The sequence below is a fragment of the Octopus sinensis genome, linkage group LG3 (genome assembly GCF_006345805.1).
Source record: "Octopus sinensis linkage group LG3, ASM634580v1, whole genome shotgun sequence".
NCBI lineage: Eukaryota > Metazoa > Mollusca > Cephalopoda > Octopoda > Octopodidae > Octopus > Octopus sinensis.
Genome location: NC_042999.1, coordinates 169,613,757 through 169,635,286, shown reverse-complemented (window position 1 = coordinate 169,635,286; position 21,530 = coordinate 169,613,757). Strand labels below are relative to the sequence as shown.

Here is a 21,530-nt window from a genome sequence, read left to right as displayed (position 1 = left end):
ACATATCTATTGGTTTCAAATCTTGACACAAGGCCATCAAGCTCAGGGGAGTGGGTAAGTTGATTACATTGACCCCAGTACTCAACTGGTACTCATTTTATCAACCCTGAAAGGATGAAAGGTAAAGTCAACCTCTGCAGAATTTGAACTCAAAACATGAAGATGGACTAAATGTTGCTAAGAATTTCACCCGGCGTGCTAACAGTTTTGCCAGCTCACCACCTTATTGGACATATATATTGGTACAGAACCGAGGAAACTATAAAGTGAAATGTTTTTGATTAGGATCTTAAGTAACATTCTCTATACACCCCCTTTTTGCTTAATGCTAACTATATTTATAAATACACAAGTACAGTAACTCATGTTAAGTTTATATAAATATCATTTTTTTCAATCTTCTTTTTAACTAGTTTAAATCAATAAATAAATTGGATGGTTTTCTTTTTTTGTACTTGACTGATCCTTAACTGGATCCTTGAAAAGATTTTTGAAATTTTCTTTTTCTTTTTTACTTTCCCATCACTCACTGCCTACCTTTGTGTTTGTCCACCTGAGACCTTGTTACAAATTGTTTAGTTAACTAGAAAATTCCGTCCATCAAAAGGAAAAGATCCCAAATATTGTGTGTATGAGAAAGTGTGCAGTTAGGTCTACGTTTGTTGTGTTTTTATTTTTAGTCAGAAAACAATAGTAACTTTAGATCAGAAATTATTCTTTATTCATTCAAAATCGTTTTTACATTTCTTTGTTACAATATTTCCATCACTTACCCAATGGAGAAGAGAGAAAGTGAGATGAAAAAGAAAAAAACAATGGACCACCAAACCTTGTTAGCATTAACACTGATAATGGGCATAGCTAACCGAAGAAGAAAACCTAGAATAATAAGCAAACATTGGACAAGGATGTATGCATTACATTTCGTTACTAAGGTGATTCTAGTGAGTGTCATACATTCTGGTGTGGAGTCATACAGAACCATATTTTGATGCTAGAAATAATTAGTATTTCAATTTACACGTCAGAAACAACTGGGTTTGAAAGAGGACAGCCAAAAATAGTCAAGGTTACTACCTTTATTTTTTTTTGCAAAATGATTAATTGGTTCCTTTATCATTTATATTTAAATTAATTGTTTTCTTAATACATTTCTGGTCAAATATGTTATTATCATTATAATTATGAGCTAAGAAATAATTCTTTCTACAAGACCTGAAATTTTGGGGGGGGAGGGCTAGTTGATAACATCAATCCCGTTTATCCCGTTATTGAACTCAGAATGTAAAACTGCAAAGTCCAGCACGCAAACAATTCTGCCAGCTTACTGCCTTTATCAGTTAAGAAATAACAATGTTTTTTTCCAACATTTTCTTTTTACCTACCATTCTAAGACCAAAATTTTTATTAAGAATGACCACAAAATTTATTAAATCAGATTATATATTTTTGAAGTATATTTTATATGCAGTCTTTTGTGTAATTTAATTTAGTAGGCTTGGCAGACTTGCATCCAAGAAACAAGGTTTATTCAAATGCAATGCTGTCCTAAAACATCGAAGAGTTAGACTGGGACATTTCTGATGCTTAACCTCTCACCATGCCATATTTTGCTCTTTAAGTGGAATGGAATTCACTGATTCCATCCTACCCAAGCAGTAAACTGCCATAGCTGCATGTCATGTCAGACTAATATTTAACTCAACATGCGCTTGTTTAAAATCATACATATACACTCATCTGTCAATGCATTAATTGGCTATCAAATCTCCATCAGTGCTAAAATGTGAACATTATTGCTAATTAACTGTTTCTAATTATTGTAAATTAAGTTCTTGTTTGTTGAAAAGAATGTCAAGTGTTTGATTTTTATCTTAAGCACAAGATTACACATTTCTGGGGAGAGAAAAGTCAATTATATTAACCTCGTACCCATTTTATCAACCCGGGTGGGATTAAGCTCAATCATGATAATAGTTTCTAACATAGACAAAGGCCAGAAATTTGGTGAAGGGGTTTAGCCAATTAAATCACCCCCAGTACTTGACTGGTACTTTATTTTATCAACTCCCAAAAGACATAAGGCAAAGTTGACCATGGCAGAATTTGAAATGACAATTTAAAGAGCCAAAAAAAAAAATACTGTAGTCGTAGTAACCTTTCTATGATAAGCACAAGGCCAGCAATTTGTGGTGGTGGTGGAGAGATAGTCAATCACATTGACCCCAGTACGTGACTGGTACTTGATTTATCAGTTTGCTGTTAATGGTTCTGCCAGCTCACTGCCTTAATAATAATAATAATAATAATGATAATAATAATAATAATTCTTTCTACTATAGACACAAAGCCTGAAGTTTTGGGAGAAAGGCTGCTAGTCATTTGAATTGATTCCAGTGCTCAGATGGCTCTCATTTTATCGACCCTGAAAGCATGAAAGGCAAAGTTGACTTTGGTAGAATTTGAAGTTGGATTTTAAAGATGGACGAAATGCTAAGCCTTTTTGTCCGCATGCCAGCTCACCACCTTAACAACAACAACAATAATAATAATAATGATAATAATATAATAATAATAATAATAATAATAATAATAATAATGATAGCAAGGCAATAATTTCTGAGAAGTATTTATCAGATTGGTTAATAAAAACAGAAAAGAAATGATTACGGTTAAATAAATGAAGTTCATAAAAGGTAAGGTTTGGAAAGTTCTCTATGAAGCGCTGCATTTCAAGTTAAGAATTACATTTTAATTATGTAGAAAAGATTATAGTCAACAGGTCAGAATTAAGGTTTGCATCGTTCAATGAAACGTGGATACAGGCACACATCTCGGATATGGTATCGATTGAGAAGCCAGCAGAGGAACCGCTCCAGACCAAGCCCATAGCCACCATGTTCACAGCTACCAAATTTACGCTGGAAAAAAAAAATGAAAATCAAAGACATGTTATTAATACAACTACAAACCAAATGAATTTTTAAAAAAATCTAATTCTTAAAAATATAATTCTTCATCTTGTGGGAACAAGTGTATATATATAACTTGATAGTCTTTGAAATACGTAATTGTAACTGTAAAATGAAAGCCTTAGCATTTAGCAAGTAGAATAATCTGCTGTATTTAAGATGTGAAAGCTAGAACTGACTTGGCTTAAACTATCGATCTTTCTATTTTATGCACAATGTAGTGTAAATCAGAACTGGAAGGAATTTAAAATTTACAAAGCCTCTCTGTGGTTGAACAAAGAATGTAAATACATTCTTTCTATGCTACTGATGTGCTAAAAATAAGAGGCAAGTCTTTTGATGAACTATTTCATAGTTTGTTGACTGCTCTTCAGAGAAGACAAATTCAACTTCCTTCCTCCAGTCAATAGCACAGAGCATTTAGCTATAGTATAAAACAGCCATAAATTATGTTAACACCATGGTGGCTTGTCTAATTTGCATATTTGTACTTTTAGACAGCATTAAATGAGCTATTTTTAATGGACTGATACCAGTTTATCTCCATCACTATATACATGTTTGAGATTCTAGTTACAAACTCCATTTCTTGAACTTTTCTGCCACATGTCTATCCCTCTTCCCACTGAATGACTACAGTTATGTATATCAGTCTCGTCTGCACTTAAGACTAACTTTCTCATTTGATTCAGACTTTGGTAGAATTTGAGGTTGGATTTTAAAGATGGACAAAATGCTAAGCATTTTTGTCCACATGCCAGCTCACCACTTTAACAATAATAATAATAATAATGATAATAATAACACATCTAATAGCAGACTGCTTCCTCAGTTCCACACACCAAACTAACTTAGAAGACTTTTGTGTATAACATTGGGAAGTGGGAGTTTGGTTTTCAATGATTCTTTCACACATTTGTTGTGGAACTGCTCTCCACACAAACATCTATTGAATAATAACAATGCAATAAATACATTGGAAGAGCAGACTAAAACATATCTGGCTTATATCTTGTAGTTTATTCCCAAACAATAGATTCATTAATTACCATAAAATCTTATGAACAACAAACAATTACCTGGTCAGTGTACCAATAGTAAGGAGTCGGGTCAATTCCTTCTTTTTTATAGGCCTCAAGAAGTTCCTTTTCATCGTTCATCCTCATAGAGCCACCAATAATTTCACCTACATTTGGCATCAGCAAATCAACCTACAACAATGTGAAAAAAAAAAATCATTAAATAACTTCACATTAGGGCCATATTGTAAAGCTTCTATTGTGAGGTAGGCAGAGTAACAGGTAAAAGTTCTGGGCTAAAGAATTATTTGAAAACTTACTGATTCAGTGGCACCACGATCATCTGCACATTTCTGCATATAAAAAGATTTAATTTCAGGTGGGAATCGACACAGAAGGATTGGTTCATTTATTTGATCCGTCATTTTCCTTTCAGGTGCTTCTGGAATGTCCTAAAACAGAAAAAAAAAAATTGAATTTTACATGCTTAACTTGCACATTCACTTTTGTTGAATATCCATTTTTCTATACTGGCATGGATGAGAGGAAGATTTTGCTTTTGAAGCAGTATTCCTATTGTCAATCACTGCTCCATTATTGATTTTCAAATAGAGTTTCTATTTTATTCCACTGAGCTTCAAAAGCAGAGTTATAAGATGTTTTAATTATCAGGGGAAAATAATTAAATAAAATAGTTTTAAGGATTGAATTTAGATGGAAGGATAAGTGCTTTGTAGTCACACCCTCAACAACGAGATCCACTACATGATGAAAGAACTTGATGTGACCTAAAAAATGGAGTCAGCTCTGGCCAATTGGACCAACAAAGGTCTAACAGTCCTCTAGTATACAGATGTCCGATGTAACTGGGATGATATTACATGCAGGTTTTCCTAGGACCAACACCATCTCACATGCCACTACTCCACCTTGTAACCAAACAGCGACACATGGTTCAATTTGATACCGTTCTCATCAACCAGTACCCTACTTGATAATGAGTGTACTCACATTGGAGTAACCCTGGGCCTCAACCTCCACGTGTACGAACCAGACAAATGCTGTTGTAGGACTGGTGTTTGACAAGTTTGGTCTGCACCCACCATCATGCTAACTTACTGCAGGCTGGTTCTCCTCACATTCCGCTCTCAAGGACATCATCAAGAGGAGCTTCAAAACAGCTTCCTATCACAACTGAAGCCAACTGGCCTTGACCACATCAACTGTAGGCACCCAAACAGAATAACCCTCTTCCCATTTGAGGGAGGTAAATCCCTTAATCTGGAATGCAATGTGTTGCAACACATTCTCTGTCTCCAATGTCCCATCAGTCACAAACCTGGGCATTACAGCCTGCAATGCAGAGGAGAGGACGATAAACAAATACTAGGGTACGACTGACCAGCAGCCAATCTTTGTGGCAGTGCCTTTGCCATTTTGTCTGCTGGGCACAGCCAAATTACCTCTCATACCAGAGTCTGTGTCTTTCCCTTTTGTTGCTTAATTTTCCTTTTTTCTTTTTCTTCCTTCCCTTTCCTTTTTTGTTTCATTTAAATATTATTTTTTAATTGTAAATAAAAAAAAAAAGGTAATTTGGCCAACTGAAATGATTAAATACAAAACTCAAATGCAATCCAAGTAAACCCGTAACTCTTTTCGGTCTCAAACCGTTTCTTATAATGTCTGTTGTTATTATATCTTTTGTCTTATCTTTTGTCTTGTTTCAGGCATTAGATTGTGGCCATGCTGGGGCACTGCCTTGAAGAATTTTCAGCTGAATGTATCGACCCCAGTACTTACTATTTTAAAGCTAGGTACTTATTCTATCAATCTTCTTTGCTGAACTGCTAAGTTACTGGGAAGTAAACAGACCAGCACCAGTGGCCAAGCAGTAACGGTGGGGGACAACACACACACACACACACACACATATGTGATGGGCTTCTTTCAGTTTCCGTCTACCAAATCCAGTCACATGGCTTCAGTCAGCCTGCGGCTATTAGAAGACACTTGTCCAAGGTGCCACGCAGTGGAATTGAACCCAGAACCATGAGGTTGAGAAGCAAGCTTCTTGTCACACAGCCACACTTCTTTAATTCTTACAAAACTTATATAATTTTATTAATATACTCTCAAAATGTAACAACAGAATAGAACACTAGGATTCAACATCCATCAGAAGATGGATCCAGAGCACCCTTTTTTCAATTTTTACCAGTTCTGTATCTTTGTTTCTTTCTATCACAATCAACAAAGATAAAAAGATGCCATGTATAGAATAATATATGGAAACCTAGATATTTACATATAAATTACTGAAGAAAGGATTTTCATGACAATCAAGTTCAGTTTTGTACTATATTTCTACCTATGTAAAAGCTATCTCAGATCAGGTGAGTATTTACTACTAATGTAAACAAAGCTCTCACTGTAACCAGATAAATATTTATTATCTTAAAAGCAACTGGCTATACCCTGGTGAAATAAGGTAAAGAGCACTTCTATCTTACAAACAACAATGACTCATTCAAGCTATACCAGCTTTTAAGATTGCTTTGTGTTATTCAATCCATTTCCTTCCACCAACAGTAAACGAGATGTGTTCCATGCCTACAGCAGTAGTTTCCAACCCTTTTATTTAAATGAGTTTTCCCACAGACCCCTTTTAATATGCTCATCCTTATATATATATATATATATATATATATATATATATATATATATATATATATATATATATATATATATATATATATATATATATATATATATATATATATATATATAAGGCGAGCTGGCAGAATCGTTAGCACGCCGGGCGAAATGCGTAACCGTATTTCGTCTGCCGTTACGTTCTCAGTTCAAATTCCGCCGAGGTCGACTTTGCTTTTCATCCTTTCGGGGTTGATTAAATAAGTACCAGTTACGCACTGTGGTCGATATAATCAACTTAATCCGTTTGTCTGTCCCCTCTGTGTTTAGCCCCCTTGTGGGCAATAAAGAAACATATATATATATATGGAATTTTGAATTTACTTCACAGACCCCTAGTACTACTTTTGTGAACCCCCAAGTTGGGAACCACTGGCCTAGAGGTTAGCTCACCTGGTAAATCAGGTGAGCTAACCTGTATCATTTATGTTTTGCTGTCCTTGTTCTCTTAGACTGCCATCACTAAACTATTATAGAAGGAATTATATATTACCTGAGCTGACAGTGGTAAAAGAGATGACTAAAGGTGGAAACCAAGAGTATAATTAGTCATCACAGGCTAAGTCATTTAGTAGGATCATTACCGGGAGGGATTCTGCCAAAGGCATCAAAGGGTTAGATGGCAGTATTAAATTGGGCAATAAGTTAAATCTACCATTCAAGGGAACACTTGAGTATAGTTAGTATAGTAACCTACTTTTCATAGGTTTTATATATGAAACCTGAAGATAATACAATTGATGCAATCTAAATTATTCAATAACTAACACAGGGGTTGATTCATTTATATTCAATGACACTAACCTCTCCAAATTCATAGAAAGTACCATCCTCTTTTCGAATGTCGTGCTCCTTTAGATATTCAATAGCATCTTTATAATCCATTCTTCTGAAAGGACGTTTAGGAGGTTGGAAAGTCTGGAAAAAAATGTAATAATAAATACAAAGATATGACTTTGAGAAAGTCAGCTAGAAAGGAGTGAAATTTCCCAATATAAGCCCGAAAGAGATTATAACATGTCCTTAAACATGTTTCATTTATGCTGTTAGTTATGGTCAACCTGGTTTAAAAATATATAACAATCCCACTTCATATTTGATGGTTTTTATTACAGAAATTGTTTTTATATAAAATCTGTTACAAATGCTAAAGAATATAAACAAATCTATGAAGATAAAAAAGTGAATTGGGGATGGTTTTTTTTAGGTAGTTTCAGTTGTACATATTTTTGTACTAAAGGAATTGATTTTTCATTACTTATGAAAATATTGGTTGGCAAACAGATAAAATATACCTTGACAGCAACATTTCACCCATAACAAAACAGTTTGCTACAATGATCTCACTAATCATGACTATTTATACCATAGTGATTTCTGTTACCATGTGCTTGAGGCTGCATCTTTATAAAAAATATTATCAGAAGTCTATCCAAAGATACTTACAGGATTCAGTTCATGGACAAGATGTCCAAGTGGTGATTTTAACACTCTCTCAACAACATCACAGACTAGATACTCCACACGATCAAGAAGCTCATCAAATGTAATGAAAGGACACTCAGCTTCTACATGTGTGTACCTGGGAGGAAAACAAGGAAACTATAATTATTATTGAGGTAGATAGATAAAATAAACATGGTGAAATAAAAATAGAGTAAGAAGTTTTCAGCTGGCATTTGTTATATGTAGTGTTGATAATAGTGTATAGATTGTGAAACAGTTGCACGATAGTGTGTGATTAGTGAAATATTACTGTTATAATGTACGGTCAGTGAAACACAACGGGATGATGATTTATGGTGTGTAATGTTGGATGGCCAGTAAAATGTAGATGTGTGATAGTGTGTGGTTAATGAAACATCGATAAGGTAGTGTGTGGTTAGTGAAACATGATAATGTGATGGAAAGATATGCAGTAATCTGTGTAAATTTAAGAAGCATTATCTGCACAGGTATGACTTATCTGCACAGGTATGACTTTTCTTCCATTACTGCAATGGAATTAAGAAAACTCTGACAAATAAATCTGAAACTGCAATTAATTTGGTATCTGTCCTATGTTACTAATAATTTTAGGTCTATTTTGCCAAATACCAACCTGTATTACGTTTTCACAATAAAAATATATTTTAGTGTATTGAATTATTTAATAATCTGAGAGGAAGAAGCTGAGTGTGGTCAACTGAGCATGTGTGTTTGCTCACAAGAAAGGCTAACTATAAAGTTCCACGAAAAGAAATCATACATTAAACCATTTAATTGATATACATATACAGTCTTCAAGAAGACCCCTACACAAGAAATCACAGCTTATGACATGTAAAATTATTTTATTAATTGTCTTTCACCAATGTCACCCATCACTAATTCTTAGTTTCTTTCGTTTTAATTGCTATTCATCACCAGAACTACAGACATGATTAGAATGTAGTAGGAAACAATCCCAAGCGCTTTATATATCACACCAAGTTTCAAACTAAAACGGCAGCTTTTATGGAGTCAGTTGGCAAGCAGGAAATAACAGCCAAATCTATCAAATTACATCCTGCTGCCTTAATAAAGGAAAGATCAGATTGGATAGATATGTCATAGAAACACTGTGTTTGGGAAAAAGGGATAGTCATGCTTTAATCATAGGCCTTTTTTCATCAGAGCTGATGTGAAGCTAAACAACAATACCAAGTTTCTGATAGGATTTGAACCTATTGAATACAAACCAGCTGCTATATGGACCTCAAGTACTCAAAACTGATTAATTATAGAAATATAAAAAAAATAATCCTTCCACATACTCAGAAAGATGGCGTCTTGTACGAGATAATTCAGCACGGAATGACGGAGCAATGCAAAATGTGTCACCAAGAGATGGCAGGCATGTTTCCAAATAAAGTTGTGATGACTGAGTTAAATATGCCTAGAGAGAGAAAGAAACAGATAAATAGAACAAGTAGGGATTGCATATTTAATGTGCACATTCACTTTAATTCCGTTACAGAAGAAACATCTGATCCACCATTAATAAAAAAAGAAAAACTTAACATAAAAACAAAAGGTAGTTTTTCAATGCGTTTATACATATTTTATATTAACTTATATCAGTATAACTTAAAACACTGATCACAAAAGTCGATGTAATAGGTAATAGTGTAAAACTCATCCAAACCTAACTCCCTATTAAACCTTTAACATTCAGATTACTCTGTCAAATGTAATGCTTACTTATTCATCATCATCATCATCATCATCATTTAGCATACGCTTTCCATGCTAGCATGGGTTGGACGGTTCAACTGGGGTCTGTGAAGCTGGAAGGCTTCGTCAGGCTCAGTCTGATCTGGCAGTGTTTCTACAGCTGGATGCCCTTCCTAACGCCAACCACTCCGTGAGTGTAGTGGGTGCTTTTTACGTGCCACCCGCACAGGTGCCAGACAGAGCTGGCAAATGGCCACGAACGGGCGGTGCTTTTACGTGCCACCCGCACATATTGTTTTGAATAAATCCTGCATTATCTTGTAGCTTTGAGATTTTAATGATGCGAATGTTTGTTTTTAGAATAACATTTGTAAGATAGGTGCAAGAGGCTGGATCTGGCCAGTTTGGACATAAAACAAGAAGAATATTTGCACCTGAATACGACCAGTTTAAATTCTAATGAGTTAAATATTGCAGAGCTGCACAGTTGTTTTGCGATCCAGGGCTCAGTATTATACATAGCAAGGCAAGCTATTAAAGTTCATCAGTAAGGAATATCTGATTAAAACATGCAACTCATGAAGATACAATAAAGCTTTCAAGAGGTATCAATGAAACAAGTTAGTCTTACCTGTTCACCAAAATAGTTGAGGTTAAATAATGTAGCACCACCTTCGACTTGTGTTTGGACAAAAGCTGGGGGAGTTATCTAGAAGACAAGGTGATATACAATAAGTAGGTTTCAATTTAAATAACGGATGTTGGTAATCTTCAAGATTGAAGAAACAAGTTCAATAAACAAGAAACAACACTTGAAATGTGACCTGGACATCAATGTTTTGAAACATATTTTCCATTACATCTCAGACAGATTCAGTACTGAGTTGCTGAAGCAGAAATATCGTTAAAGCAAATATTCTGCTCAATACCACAGATTTGCTTGTCAGTTGCTTGACTCTAACAACTTGAGTATGTCCCTTAGTGGCTTGACAATATGTGCATCTCTGATCATGAACAAGAGTAGTGGAGGAGCATCATAGCCGTGTGTTGAGAGGGATTCTTTGTGATTTCAATAAATGTAACAGAAATAAAGTTCGAAGGGAATATTAACCATTTTTCATACTTCCTAGGGGTAAGCAAATAGGAAGTAACAGTTGCTACCCAAGAACAAAAATTGCATTACACAGTGTAGTGTTCAGGGTACACAAGCGATAGCCTTAGCTTATAAGTCACCTAAACAATCAAACTGAACCCTTGTAGATATTATTAAGGGCTTATCCTTTATTGAAGACTAAGTGAAGTGCTCAAGAATACAGAATGGTGATTCTCAATAAAATTACCTTATGCAATTAGAGAATGAAAACATTCTCACAGACAGCCATACACATGCAAAAACACTCACACATTTGTGTGTGGGTGTGTGTGTGTGTGTGTTTGTGTGTGTGTATGTGTGTGTGTATATATTTATTATTCTTATACAAGAATGTTATTGACAGTAACTTCAAAGTTTTTGCCCACTAACTTATCACCAGATGGCAGTGCATCTTGCCTTTATATAGTTTCTGTTGAGTTAAAATGATCTTTGTGTGTGTGTGTGTGCATGCATGAATGTGTGGTTGAATGAGGTGGTGATTAAGTTTTTGTAGTCAGCTGTTATGGAAAAGCTTTTTGAAAAACATTTTTCAGGGATTAAATTTGTGGTTTTGTTATTGTTTAGAATTTATTCAGGTGTGCAGAACTTAGTAAACAAGTTTGCAGGTGTTTCTCTTTTGATGGGTAGGCACAAGGTGTAACAGTATTTTTGTTGCTTCTGGTATTATTGGATTTAATCCTTTTGCTTTAACAATATAAAGGTTAAAGGTGTACAGTCTAGTATTTAAGTCCTTAGTAATTGGGTGTGTCAACTTTTTTTCCAAAGAATGTATACAGGTAGTAAGTTTGAACTGGTCCTATCTTCAAATGAAAAGATACTATAGATCAGTGTTTCTTGACCTTTTTACCCTTGCATAACCCTTAAAATACATGTCTTAAGGAACCCCTGCACAAAAGCAAATTATATACCATATCTTTCTATTTTTTCATCATAGTTCATGTGGTAAATATCATATATATATCCAATGGTTGTTATGGTTTTTGATAACATAAGATACGATGATATCCATATCACAATAACCAATAACATGTTGTGCATGTAGAGTAATATTAGCATTAGTTTATCTCACTCTTTCTTGGGAAACCCCTAGGAACCTTTTGCAGAACCCTAGGGTTCCAAGTAACCCTGATTGAAAAACGCTGCTATAGACAGAGGATGGATCTTTTGGCCATATTGGCCCTAGTTATGGCATATTACTAGCAGACTGGTATCCTAGCTATTTCTCTGAAAAGCTATTAATTACCAGCCACTATCAGCGGCGGCAGCATTAACTGAAGTTCCAAGTATTAAATCTTTGGCGAGTGAGTGAGTCATTGTTGAGGGAAGAGACCTGATGAAAAATAACAGACATCAAGAGGCAGAGATCAGGTGTTGAAGACACAAAGAGCAACTCACACTTCCTTGTCCCCCTCACCAACTCTACCCTGCCACAGATGCCCTCAGCTCTTCTATACCACTCTTGGCATGACCAGCTGCCCCGTGCACTGGCACTCTCTGCACCAGCTACTATACTATTAAATAAATTGTACATTTAACCAAAAAAAAACAAAACAGGATGACTAGAGTCCAACAACTGAAACCAGCTAAAATGATAAAAGAAAGTCATTTTGTTAAATAAATTTTCAGCCATTGAATATGCAACATGAAATATGACATAATTTGGAAATTTTTGCAACTTACCTCAAAATATCCTTCAGCAAAGTAATGTTCTCTAAAACAATGAGTTAAAACTGATCTTATCTTTAACACTTTTGAGACCTGAATGAAAGGGGGGGAAAAAAAGGGTAATTAATTAAGATAAGTGTTTAAAAATTTAGACCAAGAAGTAAAGAAAATCTGTAAAGATTTCATACAATCATTATCACTTTAACTAAGATTTGTAGGTATGCCCTAACGAAAATTGTGAAAATTTTGCTCCGCTGGGGAGGCTGAATATATAGGAAGCATTTGAAGATTCTGAAGTAGGGAATTGATAACAAAACATTACAGGAATAAAGAACGATTTACAAATGGTTGTAATAATTAACCCTTTAGGGGTCATAATACTGTCAAATCTAATCCCTATTTATTCACATTGTCTTGAATTCATCACACATTATCTCATAGCTTTGAGACTTTAATGATGTGAGTATTTATTCTTAGAATGACATTACAGGGTTGGTGTGACATGCCAGATGTGGCTAGTCTGACCATAAAGCGGATAAAATATTTGGGCTGGATGCAGTCAATTTAAATGCTAAAGGGTTAAGTCAACTGCAACAAATCACAAAGAACCAGATACAATATGGAACTGAAGCAGATACTTCAAAATGTGAATTTTTAGACGGTTCTTATATTCACATCACATTAGTCACAACTTGAATTAAAACATTCATAAAAATTGGATTAGTTATTTTAGTCCTTGTGGTGGAAGGAAGAGCAGAAGTGATGAGAGAGGAGAGTGACAGATGCCAGTCATGGATAGAGAGAGGTTGTGACAACATGGGTGAAGAATTGATCAATCTGCCAGTGGTACCCGATTGCAAGTTGAGGTAAGAACAATTTTATTTACGTGCCTTCAAACCACAAACTATTTCGGCATGTTGTTACCAGCCGTGAGGAGATATCCGAAAAGCGGAGATCTTACATTTTTCTGTTGCTCTTGTTCTTCATTTGTTTTTTTGTGATGGCGACAAAAATCAGAATCGGTAAAATGTGTTGAGACCGTTCACCAGGGAAGGCAATTTGGTGGATGGATAAAGGTGGTACTTGAGGTGAAGCTGCAGGGAATAAAAGGAGGACGTTCTAACCAGGGTGGAAAAGCATTGGTTGGAAACAGTAGAGGATGTACTGGGTGGGGTAGCAGCAGTTTGTCAGTTGGAGGGCACAGAACTAAGGAGGCTGCACAACATGCACCATATAGGGGTTGACAGGATGTTGCTAGGATGGTCAACCCTGATGTCAGCAGGGAGAGCATTTGGACGATAGTGGGGAACTGCAACAGGTGCCAATCAATTGATCTTGCTCGAAACTCACATGAACCAGGAGAGATTCAAGTAGAGGAAGAATGGAAGAGATTAGCCATTGATGTGGTGCACTGTCAGAGAAAGGTGTACTTTACAGGGGTCGACTATGGATCAGAGCAAATAGTTATATGAAGAGAAATCAGGACAGAGACTGCTGCCAAGGCCACAGAGGTGCTGAATGCAGTGTTTTTGGAAAGGGAACCTGTAGATGAGCTATTGATGGATAACAGTGCAGTTTTTTGCTCAGAGCATCTGAGAGAGATGCTTGGAAGATGGAACACAAGACGTTTCTTCAGAGCTGGTTACAGGCCAGGTGGAAATGGGATTGTGGAACGGCACCACCATACAATTAAAGCCATGGCTGAGAGGGGACGAATCTTCCCTATGGAGGCAGTTTTCTGGTATAATATGTCGCCCAGGGTAGGGCAAGCTGAAGAGTTGGTCCCACACAGGGCCATATTCTGGTACAAATGGAGACACCTGAGCATAGTGCTGCAGTAGCAAGAGGTGGAAGGGATTACATCTGTGCAGGTTGGAGATGGAGTGTGAATGAAGCCCCCGAACACTCAGTACACAATGCAGTGGGAAAAAGGAATGCTGTGCCACGTCCTGGATATTCAATGGGTAATTAGTTCTTCCGATGTGTGTACCCTTGTCTTGATATCAGGTAATGATTGCAAACACAAGTGTCTCCATCATACAAGTGATGAGGTTCATTTCTGTTCTTCTGTGAAAAATATGTCTGGCTATGAGGAAATATTTCTTTGTTTTGAAATAGGTGAAGGTTGGTGGCAGGAAGGACATCCAGCCATAGAAAAGCTGCCTCAACAAATTCTGTTTGACCCATGCAAGTAAGAAAGGGTCAAAGTGATAATGATGATGATGATGATGAGTACAAGCAATTTCAAGTTTAAAAAATAGATGCTGCCTTTTCATTCCAGGACATTCAGTTCTTTCAACTGAAGCATATTTGTTTTCAAAAGCAACACATTGGTAGTCAAATGGTACCTCATGGTTTTCTAAATGAAATTATATTTGATTCGGAAGAATTAAGAGAATTAAGAAAATGATAGAAAAATACTTACATTTTCTCCACGAATTAACATATGTCTGTTGTCTAACTGGACATCAACATGAGCATCCTGTGAAAATAATATATACTCACAATGTTAGCATAGCAACAATAATAGCAGCCATTAGACTGTCATCAAATTTTTATAAGTATTTACAATATTGGCACAGAATCATGATTTTAACACAACACACCTTCCTCTACCTTATTTTTAATTTGATGAATCTTTTAAACTACTAATGCACATAATTAGCTTAATTAGATTAAATTTACTGAAGTACTGTTTGTTTTTATAATTATTAAAGGAATCCCCGTTCCATGGAGCACTTTGCAGTCTTTAACAGGCAATTACTGAAATGAAATCTCAAAAGCAATTTACAAGTTGATCTTACTTTATGATTTTGAACTTCTAAATCTAATTATTTCATCACATGATAGCTATATAGCTTATATTAAAGGAGGTGTACAAAGCTGGGTTTCACAGGAGGTCTGCTATCAGAAAACCACTACTTTCAAAAACAAACGTTGCCAAGCGTTGCCAGTGGTGTAAAAACCTACAGAATTGGTCCCTAGAGCAGTGGAAGAATGTTATTTTCTCGGACGAGTCATCCTTTACATTATTTTCGACCACCGGCCAAGTATACGTGTGGAGACAGCCAAAAGAAGCATTTGACCCAGGCTGCCTTCTTCCAACTGTTAAACATGGAGAAGGATCTGTGATGATCTGGGGGAATATATCTTAGAAATCCGCCGGCCCAATGTTTCCCTTCATGGCAGAATTACTAGTGAAGACTATTTAAGCATTTTATCTGATCAAATTCATCCTATGGTTGCGGAACTGTTTTCGGAGGGAAAGGCCAATCTTTCAGGATGATAGTGTACCAATTCACACAGCTAAAGTTGTTACTGAATGGCATGAGGAACATTCTAGTGAAGTTGAACATCTTATCTGGCCACCACAGTCCCCAGATCTCAATTTTACTGAACATTTATGGTGCATTTTAGAAAAACAAGTAAGGGGTCGATATCCTCCACCATCATCACTACAAGAACTGGAGACTGTTTTAGCTGAAGAATGGACAAAAATTCCCTTGGAAACAATTCAAACTTTGTACGAGTCCATACCTCAGAGAATTCAAGTTGAATGGAAAAACCTAATTGAGTTAAAAAAGATATAAACCTCACCATTAAAGAAGCTGACAAAGGAAGTGCGGTGGTAGTGAGTACTATAAAAATCTAATACTCTCCATTTTGGAAAACAATATTTACTATGAGATTTACTACGAGACACTTCAAATACATAGAAAGGGCCTCACTAAAAAAGAAATTGACTATTTATCCAATTTTAAATATAGACCAAGTCTTTTTTATACAGATTACCTAAAATACACAAAAATTCACGTATTTGTAAAGCTTGCAAAGATTCTCCAAGTCTATTTATTAATGTTCCTCCCCTACTGATCTCAAACTAAGACCCATCATTGCTGGCCCTGCTTGTGAAACCCACCATTTGAGCAATTTCCTTGATGTCTTACTCAAACCATTTCTGAAATATGTGAAAAGCTTCATCAGGGATGACTTAGACATGCTCAACCACCTCCCGAAGACAATAAATGAAGGAACCCTGCTAGTATCATTCAATGTGGTGAACGTGTACATCAATATCCCACACGATTATGGTATAGAAGCAATCACCTTCTGGCTAGAAAAATACCCAGAAGAGATCCCCAGGATGCATCAACCACAGATTCATAATCGCAGCACTCAAATTCATCCTACTGAACAACTATTTCATGTACGATACAGTTCTCTATTGACAAAAATGTGGAATCGCAATGGGAACCTGAGCTGCGCCAGTGATTGCGTACCTTGTAATGGGTAACCTAGAACTTGAAATATACCAATCATCACTACAAAAATATGGCACCTCATTTCAAGGAGAACTGGAAGAGGTATTTGGACAATTGCTTTATACTTTGGAAAGACAGCATGGACAAACTCCTTGATTTCAAAATAATGCTCAACAATATCAATAGCAACATACAATTCACCATGGAACACAGCAATAAACAACTTCTTTTCCTTGACATCCTAATTAAAATAGTCAATAATCAAATCGAAACGAACATCTTCTATAAACCCACAGATTCAAAACAATACCTATTCTTCAGCTCATGCCACACCAAACACATAGAAATTATTATACCTTATAATCAGGCGAAAATAATCTGTACCATAGTTTCGGACACCAATACTCTTGAATGAAGACTCCTTGAATTCAGATCAAAACTAATCAAAAGACATTACCCTATAGACTCAGTATAACAATGCTTGGTGAGTGAAATTTGGTAGATGGAACCTGCATGGAAGCTGGTTGTATATCAAAATGTATGCATACAGCTGATACCAATATACATTACTTTGCTAAATATGTACACACTAGCACAAATAAAAAAGGAAAAAACTAATATAGTAGTGCATTTGAACAAAAATACCTTGTGGTATTTTTTCCAACCAAATTTCACACATTCCCTTGTACTCTCACCACTAGAAATATGGTGAACCAGTGACTGGCTTGTTGGAAACCTATAACAAACGATAATTAAGAAGTAAAGTTACCTCATTAAGTAAATTGTCAACACCACCAGCTACAGAATGACCTACAATCTCCCAGTAATCTGCTGTCAATTCATGATTGTCTGGTGCCTGGAAAATAATACAAATGTAAGCATTTAGTTTTATAGAGGACAAGTCCAGTGCACTTAATACATTCAAGAAAGTTTATTTCTTGATTTATTTAAATATCAAGGTTTAACATTTTTATTGTACTTTCAACAACTGTAAACTAGACTTAACTATTTTACAACTAATTACATCTGGCATACACTTACATACACATTCTTACTGGCCTTGCTTGTCGGCTTCCAAATCTCTTCATAAGCCCACCAGACATCAAGATGTCACCAGATTCCTGTCCAGCTATGTGGTCCAAGAATTTCATTCTGATGCATCTGGTGTCACTGAAATGCGAACTTCACTTCTAACAACACCATGTGATCAGCCTCAACCAATAACAGCCCAGTTTCCAATAGCCATCTTGAACTTCCTGTATACCTTCATTTGATAATCTGAGTCTGAAAGTGCCAGGTTTCTGTCAGAAGCCTGCAAACCTAAGCCTCATGGAGACAAATCAACCAGTTTTAAATAATGTGTGTGAGTGATTCTGTTCATCTATGACCACTGCTTAACAATTGGTGATGGCTTGTTTACATCCCTGTAACTTAATGGTTCAGCAAAAAAAGATTGATTGTATAAGGTACCAGGCTTAGTTAAAAAACTAAGTTACTGGAGTCAATTTGTTCAGCTAAACTGAAGGTGGTACTCCAGTATGGCCATAGTCTAATGACTGAAATAAATAAAAGATAAACAATTATTCTATTTAATGCATATTTGTCATCCAATCATAAAGTAAGGTATAGGAACTAGTTCTGGTGAAGGAGGAGCAGCCAAGTAAAGGATATTGTCTAAAGTAAGCTTTCAGAGCGAGAAAATAATGCTAAAAACTTACACTTTTGCCTTCAGGAAGTTCACTGATGACTCCATATACACAAACAGCTGATTCACGAGTAAGAAGTAAAGCATCATAGGTCTGGCACTTGATAACGAAAATGAAATTATAGTATTAACATTTAATTTTGTAGTAACTTAACATTTTCATACACTTTACAAAACAAAAGTTACAAGGATCATTAAAAGATGATTTATGATTATTCAAACATAATTTAAGAGGGGTCTGCATGCAACCTATATAATGAAACCTAGAGAGATCATGTGTTGTAATAGTAGCTTTATATACATTTTTCATTTTACAATTATCTTTAACCGCACAGGTGTTAGGGTTTCTACAGTTACAATTGTTACTAATATTAGATGTACTATTGTTATGTGTATGTGTGTTGATAGAGGAAGAGTTTGTGTGAGTATGGGAATCGTTGGTAGAAGAAACAGAGTTATTTGAATAATTGGGGTTAGTATAGGTAGTAGAGGAGGTAAAATTCTTGCAGAAAAGATTTAGTTTTTTATTGTTAAAGGAAGAAGTAATCTTCCATTTTTCTGTAATTGTTTATGGTATATTTATACCTACAATGATATTTCTCAACTATTATTTTCATATTCTTACTACTTGTTGTTTTTTATGAATATGATGGACCTTTCTTAGAAATCATTGTCTCTCTTTTTTTGAACCTCTCAAAAAGTTTGAATTGTTCTTTTTTGAACTTATTTTTTTTTTATATATATAATATATATATAGCTTTATATGAGCCTTGAGATTCTAAAAATGATTCACTTTACTTTCTCTCAAAAGTTTATAAAATTCTTAAGATATCAACAAAATACAAAGAATGTCATTGCTCAGCAGTGGGAGAGCGAGAATAGATTTTCACGTGAATACTTTCCCCATTTCCAATCTCATGCTTTATAAGTTATATAATATTTTCTACTCTAGGCACAAGGCCCGAAAATTTTAGGGGAGGGGGCCAGTCGATTAGATTGACCCAGTATGCAACTGGTACTTAATTTATCGACCCCGAAAGGATGAAAGGCAAAGTCGACCTTGGCGGAATTTGAATTCAGAACGTGAAGACAGTTGAAATACTGCTAAACATTTCACCCAGCGTGCTAATGATTCTGCCAGCTTGCCACCTTTTAATGGTTATATATTACAAACAGAATTGTCACATTATTGAGTCTTTTTTTCTTTAAGATCATAATGAGCTGTAGTATCTTCACTCCTTTGCTGAGACCAAGATACTTGAATGTCCAAATTATTTCTAGTTCCTTAATTTTTCTTATTGTTTTCATTTTAGGCTTCTAGATATTTACCAAATAGGTCAGCCTAGCACCAATGTATGTGTGTGTGTGTGTGTGTAGAAACACAGAATGTAATAAAAATCAATTACCATTTTATCTGTCAAGACGCACTGCAAAAAACCAGTTCCATCTCGAAGAATCAAAAATATCAACGTGCGACCTGTAATGGAAAACAGTTATTCCTAGTTATTTTTTTGTAATAATTTTACTAATGGTAATATAGCTATGATGATGATAATAATGGCAGTAATATTGAATTTCAGAGAGAGTTATTTCTCTCTTTAATCCTTTCGTATTTAAACAGGCCATATCCACCCCAAATATTCTACATGCTTTGTGTTCAAACTGGCCAAATCTGGCCTCTAACACCATTCCAACAATACTGTTCTAAAAATTAACCGTTACCTTATCAAAATTTCAAAGCTACAAGATAATGCATGATTAATCCAAAATATTTGAATAAATAAGCTTTACCTTTTGACAGAATAGCCTGAACTTTAAAGAGTTAATCTGTCTTTGTCCTTGTTAGGTAGAATTAGAAGTATTAAATGCAGGTAAGAACACTGTATTTCAGTATGCCACCATAGTATAATACCAAGTATAGTAAAGGCTTATAAGTCAACACTGTGCCCCACCTGTGTTAGTAGTGCTATTAAATCACTTTTTTTTCCTAGGTTATCTCTATAGATTTTCTATAGAAACTAGAGCCAGTACTGGTTTGTTACGTCATTTTGATTACATTGTTTACATAGATGTATCTGTATATGAAACATTGTACAAATCAGTACTGGTTCTAACTTCTATAGAAAATCTGTAGCAATAATTGAAAAAAAAACAGTTAGAAGTATCACTCAGCCAGATGTAGATCCACAGACACACTAGTTGACATGCATGTTAAAGAAGAAGCAGAGATGGCGACTATAACGGACTATAACTATGAACTTTGACATGATAACATACAGCAAGCTACAGGCAGGTTCTGGATAGAGTAAGTTTCCATTCAGGAGGGAGGTGACACAATGGTAGAATGGTATAGTAGATAGAATAAAACTAAAAGAGAGGCCTGAAAAAATTGCACAAGAGAACGGAGGGAGCAAATAACAATATCTGAGAGCTAGAAGAGAAGCTGGATATCAGCTATAGGTAGGACAGAGAAAAGCCAAAAGCAAGATATTTGCTTATGTCTTGCAATTTGAGAATCAGAGGTGTGAGGTGTTCTGGATTGCAAAACACTGTGTCATGCAAATCAAGACAGTGTTGAGGAAGAAGTGTGTTTAGAGTGGCTGTGGTGCATATGCTCTTACAAACATTGACAAGAAAAAGGCACAGAAATGTCACTATGAGTGGTTGCCGAATGAGGAGAATGTATGGGAGTAGGAAGAACTACCACATGTTGATAGAATAGAGAGATTAGTTATGAAATTAACAGCTGTATGGTTGAGAATAAAATTAAGGATGTGAAAGCAGGAAAAGCAGCTGGACCATATTAAGGATAATCACTGAGATGCTAAGAATATCCAGTGAAATAGG

The 21,530-nt window shown here is 35.5% G+C and overlaps 1 protein-coding gene across 1 annotated transcript in view; it reads right to left on the bottom strand.

Moving 5' to 3' along the window:
• Positions 1-698: 698 nt before the first annotated feature.
• LOC115209233 (asparagine--tRNA ligase, cytoplasmic) overlaps positions 699-21,530 on the bottom strand; it is a 40,537-nt gene continuing 19,705 nt past the window's right edge. The window contains exons 7-18 of the mRNA XM_029777507.2: positions 20,090-20,160; positions 18,697-18,783; positions 17,748-17,834; positions 15,142-15,198; positions 12,732-12,809; positions 10,530-10,607; positions 9,499-9,620; positions 8,150-8,285; positions 7,508-7,621; positions 4,312-4,443; positions 4,052-4,183; positions 699-2,921 (exon numbers count right to left, since the gene is read on the bottom strand). Of these exons, the coding sequence (XP_029633367.1) occupies positions 2,790-2,921; positions 4,052-4,183; positions 4,312-4,443; positions 7,508-7,621; positions 8,150-8,285; positions 9,499-9,620; positions 10,530-10,607; positions 12,732-12,809; positions 15,142-15,198; positions 17,748-17,834; positions 18,697-18,783; positions 20,090-20,160 (1,226 nt within the window). The 3' untranslated portion in view covers positions 699-2,789. The remainder of the gene's footprint in view (positions 2,922-4,051; positions 4,184-4,311; positions 4,444-7,507; positions 7,622-8,149; positions 8,286-9,498; positions 9,621-10,529; positions 10,608-12,731; positions 12,810-15,141; positions 15,199-17,747; positions 17,835-18,696; positions 18,784-20,089; positions 20,161-21,530) is intronic.